The 15,398-nt window shown below is 42.9% G+C and overlaps 2 protein-coding genes and 1 pseudogene across 2 annotated transcripts in view; 1 reads left to right on the forward strand and 2 right to left on the reverse strand.

The window, feature by feature from the left end:
* The window catches only part of LOC144642533 (RING finger protein 145-like), a 38,090-nt gene that overhangs the window by 5,336 nt on the left and 17,356 nt on the right, over window positions 1-15,398 (forward strand). The gene's annotated exons all lie outside the window — the stretch shown is intronic.
* On the reverse strand, window positions 1,416-3,029 carry LOC144640506 (uncharacterized; annotated as a pseudogene).
* LOC144642523 (uncharacterized) lies at window positions 3,343-10,723 on the reverse strand. The gene is made up of 2 exons (XM_078501492.1): window positions 3,876-10,723; window positions 3,343-3,526 (listed from the first exon to the last, which is right to left on the reverse strand). Exon 1 carries the CDS (start codon window positions 10,369-10,371, stop codon window positions 4,366-4,368), a length of 6,006 nt encoding a protein of 2,001 aa, XP_078357618.1. The 5' UTR covers window positions 10,372-10,723; the 3' UTR covers window positions 3,343-3,526; window positions 3,876-4,365.

A 15,398-nucleotide genomic window follows, 5' to 3' on the forward strand; every position in this document is an offset into this window, starting at 1 on the left:
GTATATAAAAGGGTAAGGGGTAAGAGCTTGGGGCGGAGCCTCCCCGTATAAAACTTTTTTGAGTGCCCCCCCCGGGGGAGGTTTGCAAAAAACTCGAGAAGCTAGAGTTACCCTCAGCTATACCTCGAGAGACTCTTACGCTTCTTTTGTGATCAGCTGCCTCCCGTGTGCATCATAACTCTATAGTGCATGCTGTGGGGCTTACCATTTGTTAAAACTAAGCCTGTTCTTTTCACTTCCGGGATCTGTTGCTTTTGCATTTGGAGGGGGGTGGGCATCCATTTATTTGGTACTTATAATTATTATTATTGTTATGTTCTCACGTAATGTTTGCTTAAGGTCCTTAGCGCCGAGACCAAACCATGGTCCTGGGGCACTAAAGGGTAGCCAGTTTTTAGGTTGACAACACCCTCCTCAAAATATGCGCTGTACCCAGCAAGGTTATCTTCTGTAGTTCACTGATGCTTATTTGGCCGGGGATTCTTCCAATATAACTCTCTAGTCCCTTTTTGATAGCTCCAAGTGCTCCAATGATAACTGGTATCGTTTCCGTTCTCATGCCCCACATTCAGCTTGTTTCGATTTCCAAGTCCTTATATTTGGATAGTTTTTCAGTGACTTTCACGGATGTGTTTCTGTCTGATGGTACTGCCATGTCAATAAATTATTATTATTATTATTATTATTATTATTATTATTATTATTTCTCTATTTCTAAAATATTTACAATGGCTAAAAATACATTCTGACTTAAGTTTGAGCATACATTACAAATAAGACTTATTTTTGGTTGTCTATTTACAGAGTAATTAATAATAAATAATAGCGAAATATGAATCTAAAAAAATAATCAAAAATAAAAACAAACAAAAAATAAAAATATGATAAATTCGATAAAACTAAGTTAGACGGGCGGTTGCGTTAAATCTATTGCAATGTCTACATTGTTAGTGTCCTGTGTTCTTCTAGATCTTATGGATCTTGATCCTCTAAGGCACAGTAAGGCCGAGCGTATTAGAGCAAAGGAGACTCTTGCTCTCACCCATTGCATGGTATTGGATGGATGGATAATCTTTATTTAAAACACGGTCAAATTCATCAGCTTACAATACAACAATCTAACTATAATATATATACAAGAAAGAGGGGAAATATAAAATATATGTACAAATACAAAAAGCTGCTTTCCACGAATGCCGTGCCCTAGAGTATTCGCATAGCTTTCTCCTTTCTTAGTACCTTATTATAGGAAATTAACGATACATGTTATTAACGCGAATTTCAAAAATTCGCGTTAATTTTATTGATGTTATTTAATATAAATACGTTTACTATAAGCATTTAACCAGAACTTTTCATAAGTTCGCGTTAATTTTATTACGCGTCAATTTTGTTCGCGTTGTTAAAATGCCTCGTTATATTCCTATAATAAGGTAGATCTTACATTCAGTTCCCATTCCGCCTGTACTACTGAAGATTAATGGTGTAAATGTTCCCTGTTCAACCTCCATGACCCGCCTATAGATCTGTTCAGGATTATGTTCAAGGTAAGAGTCTGCATTTGGGTGGCATACCCTGACAGCATCAAAGAATGCAGATCTCGATCTCTGTCTCTCCCAGAAACCTCTGGCGTGTATATCCAAACGGGCGTCGGGAGCTCTGTTTGCGCCCCTGTTCAGTGTCTCTCCGGTAATTTGTTGGAGGACTGGCTCCACCTCGACATCGTTGCAGACAGTGCTGAGTTAGACCGCTTCAAGGTCTCGAAGCTCATTGTGTCGCTGTATAATAAAACCACCCCTCTTGCATATCATTGCATGGTCTATATCAAATATATCTCCGCACACGCATGGCTTTGGTAGGTCAAAAAAAAAAACCCAGCTGTACCGCATCTTAACAGTGTCCCTGAATTCACGCTTGTTAAGATCATAACCCTGATCTTTTATGGGTATCACAGTGAGCCAGCTCGAGGCCCCTTTCTCCGATGCTAGCTCTGCCGCTCTCAGAGATCTTGGAGATAGACTGTTCTTAACTGTCTCTTCCCTCCCCTTAAGGAACTCGTTTTTCTTAGCTCCCGCGTGAGATATTGCGGAGCGCATATCTGCCGCATCTGGAGGTTGGTGATTTTGAGCCACAATACGCTGTACAAGGGGTTCTGTGACAGTGACCGACGCCTCGTATTCTAGAGATGACGATTCTGATGGATTTGCGAGGCCCAGTCCCCCCATACGTACTGGAAGTGCAAGTAAGCTGCTTTCGTCTGTAGAGACGATGACGCAGACCAACGGTGAAAGCGGCGTAGCTCGCCTGAGGTTGGGATATGGCGAACTCCGCGAGCTTGCTAACTTGGTGAACCCAGTCCTCGACCATCTCTCCGACATATTCCTCCAGGAAAAACCTGGATCCGAGAACTGCACCAAGGTGCTTGTGGCCTTCAGATGTTATGTTGATTGCAGTGTTAGCAAACACCTCTCTTGCAGCATCCTCTATGTCAGGTTTGGTAATTAACCAGCACTTTTTCGCGTTCGGGAAGTATCCGAGTGCTGGTCCACTCTCGGAAAGATCGTCCCACCATTTTTTGACGTCATCCAGCGAGCCGCTTCCGGTTGCGTCGTCAGCAAACCAACACTGTTTGGTCGCGCTTGAGAGCGGCTGGAGACTATTGGCGTACATGCTCATAGCAAGGGGATCACCCTGCGTGGTACCTTCTGCAGATCTCAACTCTTGCCCACCGAGAACAAAGAGTCGCGTGGATTGTCTGTAAGTATCGATCGCATAAATTGCAGTGCTGCCGATCTGTTCAACGCATTAAAGGCACTCCCACTTTTCAGCCCAGCGCACATTTGAAGTAAGCCACTTGCTTCGATGACATCAGACTTTCGTAACACAATTCCCGATCGATAATCCTACGAAGAACTTCGCCAACACCGTCGGACCGCGCCCTCTCCTTTGTCTAGTGGAATTAACCGGTTGGATAACACTGCTTCAATACTGATAGGATCAACGTACTCCGTACATAATCTTCTAGCCATTACTGCAACAGCGTTACAAAGAAATTATTATTATTATTATTATTATTATTGAAAGTAAATTACAATTAAACTCTTGAAATGGGATACTTTTGGGGGGGTGGGGTGGAAGTTGGACTCATTTTCGGAATTTTACGATATCACATTTTTCAGTAGGATTAATTATATGAATCGGAGAAAGTAAACAACACAAGACCAGCCGATGTTTGCCTGGTGCTAACTGTAAGTGCCAAGATTCCAAGGTTGCGCATTACTTAGAAAACTTAACAATTACAGGAATAGCGCTGTGCGAGACAATAGACGATTCGAACTCCACTTGATAGCATGATTAAAAACACATTTAATCACAGTTCAAAGTTCTAGAATTACACAGGTAGCGACGAAACAAAGTTCGTAGTAGCGATGATAGCAATAGACGTAGCAGTAGTAGTAATAGTAGGTGATAGTAGTAGAGAGAGGTGATAGTAGTAGTAGTAGTAGGTGATAGTAGTAGGTTCGAACTGAAATACGATAATTAAATAAAGTATTGCTTAGACATAGCATTTAGCTACATATGGATTTAAACGAGCGTGATAATTCGATAATAGATACTTGAAAAGTGTCTCCAAAAGCTAATAACATAAACTAACAACTATAAATATAACGCAAAGATTCGATGCCGAGAACATCTTACAAAGTGGTGTAAAAACTGAACTGAATTTATTAACACTACACATATCTAAATCACGAGCAATAATTTGGTAAAAATCAGACAATTACAATTATAGCGTGACGATAAAACCTAGCGTTGAAAAAGCTAATTACTCGGCAATCACGGCTAGAAAATAAGATAAAGAACTACAAACTTACTTTGGTGACGGCTCGCACAAAGATAGCTGAAAACCAAAGTCTTCAAGAAAGGTAGCCTGTAGCTGATCCTCTGATCGTAGCGGTTGCGGGATAACTAGCAACTAAAGCTATTGCGAGTCGCTTTTTATAAGGTACAGCTACGTGATTATGCCTAGGGCGTAGCACAAACGAGTATACTAGATAAAGTCATTTCCTAAACAGCGAATTTAGCCGTGAGTAAGCATGAATTGGCAAATTCCTAACTAAATCGTCATGCAGTTTTGAGCACGTTCTACTAACGGAAATTACAGCTATAATTATTACTAGAAAATACCTTTAAAAATAATAAGAAAGAACTGGGGGCGTTTCAAAACTAACATTCCGGCCCCTTAAAGGCGATAAGCCTTTACTAAATATATAAACTAATAGGTTTGAAACGCTAACTCTAATTTCTAATTGATTATTAAACCGTAAATGTTCATACTAAATGTTCATTGTGATAACGTTTCCTTTAATCCTTGCTTGTCATTTCTGCTGCTTCGAGGAGCACAATCTTGTCAACAGGTCTTACCAGCTCGGAAGTCCTTGTTTTGACCTTTGCTGAACGTACTAGTCCATCTTTGCGGTTGCTGTAGACCTCCAACACTCTTGCTAATGGCCAGACACTGCGGGGCGTGTTCTCATCGAGAAGCAGCACGATATCATTTACTGCGAGGTTACGTTGTGGCTTGTTCCACTTTTGGCGTTGCTGTAAGGATGGCAGGTACTCTTTGGTCCAGCGTGACCAGAAGATATTGCTCAGATATTGCACTTGGCGCCATCTGCGACAGGCGTAGTTATCGTCTCTGGAGAATATACCAGGTGGCATTGTTGTTCCCTCTCGGAGTAGCAGCAGATGATTGGGCGTGAGGGCATTGAGATCCCTTGGATCATCAGAGACCTTAGTGATCGGTCTGCCATTTACAATTGATTCTACCTCACACATCAGTGTGCTCAAACCTTCATCACTAAGGACTTGCTCCTTGAGTACCGCTTTCATGACCTTTCGTACAGTTCTGATGCACCTCTCCCATACTCCTCCGTGGTGCGACGCAGCAGGTGGATTGAACGTCCACTTTATGTTGTCTTGCAGCAGGTACTCGTGAATCTGAGCTTGGTTCCACGAGCGAACACCTTCGCGTAGCTCCTTTTCGCCTTTTACAAAATTACCTCCGTTGTCCGATCGTATTTCTTCTGGGCATCCTTTTCTGCAAATGAAGCGGCGAAGAGCTTCGATGAAGGACTCTGTATCCATTGAATGAACTACTTCAATGTGGACTGCACGGAGGGTAAGACACGTGAACAATACCCCATATCTTTTAGCTGTTGATCGTCCGCGACGTACGGCAAAAGGACCAAAGCAATCTACTCCGACGTATGTGAATGGTGGCTTTGAAGGCGTTACTCGATCCTCTGGTAGACTTGCCATTTTCTGTTGCATAGTTGGTGCTTGACGTCTTCGGCAGTCGAAGCACGTGTTGAGTATGTTGCGTACACTTGATCGCGCACCGATGATCCAGAATTGCTGCCTGATCAGCGATAGTGTATATTCAACTCCAGAGTGTCCAGAAGCCCGGTGGTAGTAGTTAATGATTAAATTAACTACGTGATGTTTTCTTGGAAGAATAACGGGGTGCTTAGCATCGCTCTTGATCGGTGCATTGTGAAGACGTCCTCCTACTCGGATAAGGCCGTTTTCCATGACTGGGTCAAGCTTGTGAATGCTGCTTGACTTCTTAACTGCGTTTTTGTTTCTTGTTTCTTGTGTTTCTTTATAATTAGCGGCGTGTCTGAGATCTTGCATTTCTTCTTTGAAGCCTTGGTTCTGCACGTGTTTAATAATTTCTACTTCGGCTTCCTTCATCTCGGATACGCTCAGTGGGGTGACTTTCTCAGCGTTCGCTTGGTAGCTGATTTTCTCGTTCGCCTTGCGTCGTTGAACTTGTCTTCGTAGAATGTTTTTGTAGCGTAAAATCCAAGCCACGATTTTTCTTAGGCGGGTCCATGAGGAGAACCTTTCGAAGACCTTGCTCAAATTATCTTCGGTTTGCTTGCTTGCTTCGTTTGCAAATATTTCGGCGGTCTTCTTAACCTCTGGATCGTCAGCGGAGATCTTGCCCAAATCAGCAGGTCTTTGCGGCCATAATTCCTCTGACTTGGTTAGGAAATCCGGTCCTTGTGTCCAGCGGTCATTGCTTAGGAGTGCGTCGACAGTCATGCCTCTGGACGCTTCGTCGGCAGGGTTGAGTGAAGTATCAACGTACCTCCACTGTGTTGCGGTAGACTGATCTAGAATAGCTGAGATGCGATTTGCGACAAAGGTCTGAAACCTCTTGTCCTTGTTTTCTATGTAGCGAAGAACACAGGTGCTGTCAGTCCAAAACGTTGAACTATCAATAGGCACGGTAACTTCTTGCTTGATCATACGGTCCAGTCGTGTTGCTAGAACTGCTGCGGACAATTCCATTCTGGGAATCGTTACTGATTTAAGTGGAGCTACTCTCGATTTCGCCATGATCAGAGAGCAGTGGACTTTTCCGTTATCATCCGTTTGGCGGAGGTAGGATACAGCTCCATATCCTTGGCTGGATGCGTCTGAGAAATGGTGTAATTCGCGACGTCGTACGGCTGCGAATTCTGGTGGCTTGAAGCATCGCGGTATTTCAAACCGTTCCAATTTAGGGAGGTCGCTAAGCCAGGCCTCCCATTGACGTTGCGTTGATTCCGGGACCTGGTCATCCCAGCCGAGGCCCTTTAAGCACAGATCTTGTTGAATAGCTTTAGCCAGCAGCATGCATGGAGATACGAACCCCAGTGGATCGTATACTGAACAAATTATCGACAGAATTCCTCTTCGAGTAGCGGGTTTTTCTCGTTTTGCGATTTTGAAACTAAACGTATCTGCGAGGACATTCCACTGGACGCCAAGAGCTCTTTCTGTCAGCACGGCATTGTGGTCGAAATTGAGATCCTTCACTGATGGTGCTCTCTCTGATTCGGGAACAGAGTTAATTACTTTCTTTGAGTTGGATATCCACTTAGTAAGTCGAAAGCCTCCCTTTGCGAGCAGCTCACGAAGTTGGCCTACCAAGCGGACAGCTTCGGTATCTCCTGGCACTGATCGAAGGCAGTCATCAACGTAGAAGTTTCGCTTAACGGTTTCGATTGTTATTTCATCGAAATCTTTCTTGTTATCTTCAGCAGTTTTCTTAAGGGCGTAGTTTGCGCAACTAGGAGATGAAGCACCGCCAAAGAGATGAACTGACATCTTATATTCTTCTGGCTCTTTTTCTAAATCGCCGTCCGGCCACCAAAGGTATCGCAGGTAGTTTCGGTCGCTTGGCCGGACTCGAACTTGGTAGAACATCGCTTCTATGTCAGACATAAGGGCAACCGGATCTTCTCGGAATCTCGTTAGAACACCAACTAAGGTGTTGGTCAAATCCGGCCCCTGTAACAGCTGGTCGTTGAGGGAAGTTCCGCGGTACCTTGCCGAGCAGTCGAATACGACTCTGACCTTTTCTGGTTTCTGCGGATGAAAGACGGGATGATGAGGTAGGTACCACGTGTCCTTCAGGGACAGGTCTGCGCTGGTCACTTTTTCGGCGTAATTCTTGCGAAGAAGGTCGTCCATAAAATCTGTATATTTTTCTTTCAGGATTGCGTCTCTTTGCAGACGTCCCTTTAGCGGTTGAAGCCTCTTTTCTGCTTGCGCCCTATTATTCTGTAAAGGAGGTGGATCAATCTTCCAGGGCAGGGCGATTTCATAATGGCCGTCTAAAAGCTTTACGGTAGCTGTCATGGTTTCTAGCGCACGTTTATCGTTTTGTGACATCGCTGATTTTGGTTCGTACGTTGAGTCATTGAACTCAAGATTGCAGAAGTCTTCGAACCTTTTGGTTAAGTCTGTAGTGGTTTCAATGAAGTTGGCGGTTGGCATCTTGGGCTGCTTTCTTCCCAGGGGTCCATTGAGTGTCCAGCCGAAGACTGTTCGGGTTGCGAAGGGACCACCATGTTTTCCTTCACGTACTTCGATTGGCTGAAGTATTCGCGGTGCATCACTTCCAATAAGTAAACCAATTTCTGCATTGGTGTTTGCTGGTAGTTTGATTCCGTTAAGATGCGGCCAGCGGTTTACATCTTCTTGTTTGGCGATAGCCTCAGTCGACACTGGAAGGCTGGGCCTTGAGTACACCTTGGGTAGCTCTACTGTGTTGCTTCCGTTAAGGTCAGACACCTCTAAATCGACTAGTGAGCACTGGACTTGTTCATTTGCTGTTTGCATGGTGGTCAGTGAAAGGTGAGTTTTCTTTCCACTGACACGAAGCTGTTTCAGGAGGTTTTCAGTGCAAAAGGAGGTGTTCGAACCGGAGTCCAAGAAGGCATACGTTTGCACGATTTGATTTTGGCCTTTTGCCTTGACCTTCACGGGAACAATTGACATTCCTACGACAGAATCGCTGGCAACATCAGATGCGTTGACGTTTACGTAGCAGTTACTTGCTTGTGTCGCGGTGGTATTTGCTGGTGCTTCGGTCAATTGCTCGGTCTGATTCGCAGGCGTTTCTTTAACGTGTAAATAAGTAGAATGTTTCTTTGTGCACCCTTCGATTCGACAGAAACTACGTTTTGGGCAATCTTGCACAAAATGACCGGTGACTAAACAATTTACGCACAGCTTGTTAGTGCGAACAAACTGGTAGCGGTTGCTCAAAGTTAGCTTTTTGAAATCTTCGCATTGCGATAGCCAATGGTTTCTCTTACAGGAAGGGCACTTAAGTTCCTTTCTGTCTTCTTTATTGCCCGGCCGCTGTTGAGGGGTTTGTTCTTGTCCTTGCACGGCGAAAGAATTTGCATCCTTTCTCGGCCTATTTTTGTGCTTCAAGTTACTGAAGGGTGGCCTCTGCTCGGTTTGGACCTTGCCGAAAATGGGATGGTTAGTCACTCTTGACCTTGCTTCTACGAACTCCGAGATGTCCTTCAAGTTGGGATCCCTCTTTTCTCTCTGAGAAATCATATCCACGAGTTCGCGCCATTTCAGCCTTAGTGCATAGGGTAGCCGCTCGACAATTTTCCTTAAGCTGTCTGGGTTTTCAAGCCGGTTCAGGTAGCCGATTTCTTTAAGTGTGTTGCGGCAGCTGGTTAGCAGAATCGAAAATTTCTGAAGCGCAGAACCATCTTCAGCGCGGATTGGTGCTCCGTTGATTACACGGTCTACATAGGCGGTGGCTATATTGTATGGCTGCCCGTAGCGTTCTGCCAGTAGCTTCCTTGCTTCATCGTAACCGATCTCATCTGGCATAGTAAGACAGCTTCGTACAAGATCTTGCACTGGACCGCTAGTGTACTGTAAAAGGTAATACAGTCTGTTGCTTTGGCTAGAGGTTTTTCGTTCTACGAGATTTTCGAAGGCGCGAATGAATTCGCAGTACTCGATTGGGTCGCCGTTAAAGACAGGAACTTCGGGTTGCGGTAAGGTTAATGCCATAATAGCCTCTTGTTGCTGGTGTAGAAGGATTTGAACTTCGCCCTTTGGTAGAGAAGATGGGGTGGTCTGCGGCGAACTGTTGAGGTTCTGACTGGGTGTTAATTCATATCCACCTTCGGGGGCATCTGGTGTTGGTTGACTCGCCGGCTCTTCTGGCTTCGGGTTGACTGGCACTAGAGGGTCAACGGGAGGTGGCTGCTCTGGGGTGTCCTTAGGCTGCGTAACGCTATCCTTCGCTTTCTCTAGGTTCAAATTCCTTTTGTCTGCATTAAGAGCTTGATCGTCACCAGTCGAAATTGTTGTATCGCGCTTATCGCTTGAGATTTTGTTTGCGGCGTTTTCTCTTCCTTCCGCTTGCGCATAAGCTAGTTCCTCGGCTTCTGCCATTGCTAACTCGGTTTCGAGTTTAAGTTCAGTTTTGCGCTGTCGCAATTTTAACTCTTCTTCTTCGATCTGGTGCAGTCTCTTGAGCGTCGCGGCTTCTGCTTCTAAAATGGCCTTTCTGGCAGCGGCCTTTGCTCTAGCGCTAGCAGATGAGGTACGTGACGACTGCGACGTGCGCGAAGTTTGCGATTTGCGCGAGTTGCGTGAGGCTTGCGACGTGCGTGAGTTGCGTGACGAAACTCTAGACACGTGCGAAGGCGTGCCGATGTTTGACACGCTATCCTCTGGCCTAATGTCTTGGAAAGAGTTAATAAGTCTGGTCGCTTCGACTCCGGTTACCCAAAAGTCGACGTTTTCTTGCAGGCCTTCTACCTGGTCAATTACTAAATTGTAATAATGCGATGACTCTTCGATTTCCTCTCTTTCTGTAAGTTGGCTGTGATATGTTCTGTGCGCTGCTTGGAATTTCTTAAGTGCTTCTTCTAATTCTTTTGTTTTCTCGATTACTCGATCGACATTACTTTCATCTGTCATCAGATCGGTAATTTCTTTGACCTTTTTAGTTACGACGCCCTTAGCGTTACCACGTGTTCGTTTTGTTTCCATTGCGGTGATTGATGTCTCAACCAATTCACGTCCGGTTCAATTTATCCAGTTATCGGATGACGATTTCTTGATTCGGTGACGTAGCCAAATTCCTTCACGGCACGAGGTTGCTTAATCGTTTCGAAGTTAAAATGACGCTTGCCGAACAAATTCGAACTAATGTAAGTGCCAAGATTCCAAGGTTGCGCATTACTTAGAAAACTTAACAATTACAGGAATAGCGCTGTGCGAGACGATAGACGATTCGAACTCCACTTGATAGCATGATTAAAAACACATTTAATCACAGTTCAAAGTTCTAGAATTACACAGGTAGCGACGAAACAAAGTTCGTAGTAGCGATGGTAGCAATAGACGTAGCAGTAGTAGTAATAGTAGGTGATAGTAGTAGTAGTAGTAGTAGGGAAGAGTAGTAGTAGTAGGTGATAGTAGTAGGTTCGAACTGAAATACGATAATTAAATAAAGTATTGCTTAGACATAGCAGTTAGCTACATATGGATTTAAACGAGCGTGATAATTCGATAATAGATACTTGAAAAGTGTCTCCAAAAGCTAATAACATAAACTAACAACTATAAATATAACGCAAAGATTCGATGCCGAGAACATCTTACAAAGTGGTGTAAAAACTGAACTGAATTTATTAACACTACACATATCTAAATCACGAGCAATAATTTGGTAAAAATAGGCAATTGCAAGTATAGCGTGACGATAAAACCTAGCGTTGAAAAGGCTAATTACTCGGCAATCACGGCTAGAAAATAAGATAAAGAACTACAAACTTACTTTGGTGACGGCTCGCACAAAGATAGCTGAAAACCAAAGTCTTCAAGAAAGGTAGCCTGTAGCTGATCCTCTGATCGTAGCGGTTGCGGGATAACTAGCAACTAAAGCTATTGCGAGTCGCTTTTTATAAGGTACAGCTACGTGATTATGCCTAGGGCGTAGCACAAACGAGTATACTAGATAAAGTCATTTCCTAAACAGCGAATTTAGCCGTGAGTAAGCATGAATTGGCAAATTCCTAACTAAATCGTCATGCAGTTTTGAGCACGTTCTACTAACGGAAATTACAGCTATAATTATTACTAGGAAATACCTTTAAAAATAATAAGAAAGAACTGGGGGCGTTTCAAAACTAACACTAACGGTCTCCAAACTGAAAACTGATTGACTTACCGTATTTACTCGAATAAGCGCCGCGGCGCTTATTAAATTTTTAGCGTCTCAAATGCGGCGCTTATTCGAGGGCGGCGCTTATTTGAGGGCGGCGCTTATTTAAATTTTGGCCACCGAGAAGAATCTTATATTTTACAGTAAATTAAAATAGCATCTTTTGGTTGTCAGTATTCATCTCTTGCTGAAGAAAGAAGTGGCGCTAGCTGTCCTGGCAAAGTTCTCGGCCTTCACAGCATTTACAGAACTATGTATTGTAAGAATGTTGGATAGAAAAACTAATGGAGAGCGGTAAAACAATCACTTTAAACTGCAAAGTAGGTTTTAGAGTTGCTTTGTTGTTTTTGTAAGGTAAACGGAATTCATCACATAAGCGCCGCATCAGGACTGCGGTGCTTATTCGGGGGCGGCGCTTATAAACTTTTTTGGCCAAAATGCGGCGCTTATTCGAGGGCGGCGCTTATTCGAGTAAATACGGTACTTGTTTTAACTAGTTGTATCGATAAGTGCCAACGAGCGAAATACTCATGTTTGTTCATAAGAAAAGATATTGAATGGTTTTTGATAGAACTATATTTGAATTGACCAAAATATGGTAAATTGTATTTTAGGTAATATGCGAATAAAATGCTATTTCTCTGGTGTTCATGAATGACACAGGCTTGATAGCCTGTGTAGCAGGCGCCGTAGTTTCCAGCGCGCGTATCTCGCGATCGCGCACTTTTTTAAACACACTAAAAAACGTACACAGATGTCTGCTACGCAGGCTACGGGTTTGACAGATTGATAACTCTTGACAAATCTTTCTTTTCAACGTTAAAATGTCACAAATTGTAGGCAATAAATGAGGTTTAATCACTGTTTTTTAAATACAACAAACGATGGTTAAAATGTTTCCGTCCACAAAAGTGATAGTTGCATTTCAAGAACTTCTTATAAATCAAGTCACAAAATCAAAACTGCTAAGATGCTTTTTTAAATATAATTTTCAGTAATCAGAGACAGTAATGCGCGGGTCAGATTTCAGTCTCGCATGCGAATTCGAAGTGTCATGTTCAGTTACGCAAAACTTGAAAAATTTGAACAGAAAACAAAACTTGAACGGTCAAGGATTATTTGGAAACAAAACTTTTATTCAAGTTAACATTACATTTGCTGTTGAAAGCAAAAACGTTTGACTTTCTTGTGCGTATGACATGCAGTAATTTTAAGCCGGGTTTTCACTAGCGACGCAAGTGCAAGCACAAACGCCAAGTGAAAACGAACGTCGACATAAGCACAAGCACGTTAGCATAAGAATATGATGTTTACAAGTTAGAAGGCTTCGTTCTCGACTCCGTTCTCCCTGCAAATATTGTGGCAGAACATATCTCTCCTCTATACTCGTGTGACGAAGAAAGTGAAAGCGACTAATAAAGGAGAAAAACGAAACATTTGGGATTATAAATATTTTTAAAGAAAGCATTCGTCTCCGTTTTTTCGCTACTCAAGTCCGCGCCTGGGCCTTTTTGTTTTTTTGTCTACACTTCTCCGAACATTCTCGAAAAACGTTTATCAAAATCAACCACGGCCTCTGCGACTTTGTTCAAATGCTGGAACTAGTACTTCAATTGGCTAGACACGGCTAGACGTAAACACTTTTCTTGTGCTTATGCGATGTTTGTTTTCACACGAACGCAAGCACAAGAAAAGGACAAATTTTGATCCTTGTGCTTGTGCTTGTGCTTATGCTTGCATCGATGCCGTTTTAATAAGAGCTGTTATGCTTTAGTGAGCGTCGCTTTGTATTGATGTTATTCCTACGCGGAGCGAAAATGCGTGCCAAATAATATATAAACGGTATTTGATTTGGAATAAATCATCGGTCAAACAATTACTATAAACACAATCAACACTAAAAGGTAGCATTTACCCGACTTCAGCATTCTCATAAGTCAAGAAAACTCTACTTGAAGTCAACAGTCCGCTTTTAATTTTCATGTCTCTCTTCGATCGTAAATCAAAGGACTCCCAAAGTCGAAACATTATTTCATCGCTTTGAAGACCTTGATGTTCATTTTTTCGGCGGTCGAATATTCTGTAGGGTATTCTCTTTCGATTTATAATTCCCTAAAGGTGTATTGATCGGTAAAGGGATGAATGACCACATTGAAAATTTTAACAGCGAGCCGCGTGGACGCCATTTTGGACATTTGCTCTCTAGCAAGGAGTGAGAGACTGGGAACCAGTTGGGAAGAACAATACAACCCAAATATGGGGTTTACTTACACCCAAATATGGTAAAAAAAAGTCCTTTAGTACCCTTACGCACAACTTAGATTTTCTCTGCCTATACACTCTGACTCATACGCACACGGCTCTATGATTCTGCCGCCTCGACAGCCTCGCCTCTTGGCTCGGCCGTCTCGTTGGCAATTATGCAAATGTACTCACAGCGGGCGGATCAGCGGGCGTAGCCTTCGTGACATGTTTTTTCACAGGGGGCCCAGACAAACTGTTTGTTTATGGACTGTGCACATTTACATTTTTATAGAGAATGTATGGAATTTACCGAATGGTTTGTAGAATTGCGTGTAATGGCGCAAAACATGAACAAATTTGTGCTGAATAAATGTTAAGTTTACTACCTTTTGTGTAGTGTCGTTCTTTTGGCTTGAAATGGCGAATTTGAGTCGATTGAAGGGTATTTTGCTTTCGCTGTTTACTATACATCTAATTATATGGAAAGGGTGGAAACTCCAACAGCTCCAAAGTAGAACACTTCCCGCGCCGAGCCGATTTTCGACCTGATAATCCTATCGCACAGCTTTCAAACTACGCACCAGAAAAGAGGAAAGCTTGACGAATCTTCTTGTATCATTTGATCGAAAATTTATCCAAACGGTCCGGAACAAGCCCTCAAACGAAAACCGGTATCCAAAATTTTTAAGCCGTCCGAATGCGTAGCACCAATTTGTTGTGCCGAAGGGAAAACGCTATTCCCTGGCCTCTTTGTGATTGGATACAATTGAACAATGGTCGTTCAAGATTTTGTTTCGTGGATGGGGAGGCAAAGGCAAAACCATTACTCAATAGTATAGGGAGTGATGTCAATGGTACGACACAACCTTAGGACCCTCGCGCAAATGGCAATTACGACGGCAATGCCGAAAGCGACGCATTATCATTTAATATGCGTCGTTGCAACTTGAATGTGTCGAAGTAAAAGGAGTGCGCCGTTGTTGTCTGTTTATTTACTTCCAAATACACACTTCCCGAAACACCGGTCGCACAAACAATGGAAACCTTTTTCCCTTGCTTTAGCAGTCGACTGTTGATAGCCTTCACCACAAAAGATTTCCCTCCCTCTCCAGTTACAAGAATATTGTGCCCAGCTTCGGCTATGTGTAGGATTTGAGATTGTTCAAAAGTCAAGGTTTCTAGAAAATGAAGACCATTTCAGTAATTGTAGCCATAAATGTTTAAACAATCAAATGGCAGAAAGAAAAATAAAGGAACCCAAACACGAGTACCTTGCCATATTCGTATGTCCCGAAAACAGACCACTTTTCCGCAAACTCGCGGTCGCCTACATTTTCTCCGGCTACGAAAGTCGTGATGGAGTTCGTGGGGTTTTCCCAATCAGTCGGACCATAACATAAGAATAGCAAATCACAACAACGGTTTTGCACGAGAGTTTCACATATGGGTGTATTGTTTTGCAATCTCTGTAAAACAATTAGGTGAGATGACTAAAGTCTGATATTTTTTTGTAGGTCTGTAAAATATTTTTTTTGGAAAAATGAAAACTGTCTTTTATTAGAAGCTAGCTAGTATTAAAAACGAAACTCATAACTACTAGATCTAG

This window comes from Oculina patagonica, chromosome 2 (assembly GCF_052425735.1).
Source record: "Oculina patagonica isolate OP01 chromosome 2, crgOcupat, whole genome shotgun sequence".
NCBI classification, from domain to species: Eukaryota; Metazoa; Cnidaria; class Anthozoa; order Scleractinia; family Oculinidae; genus Oculina; species Oculina patagonica.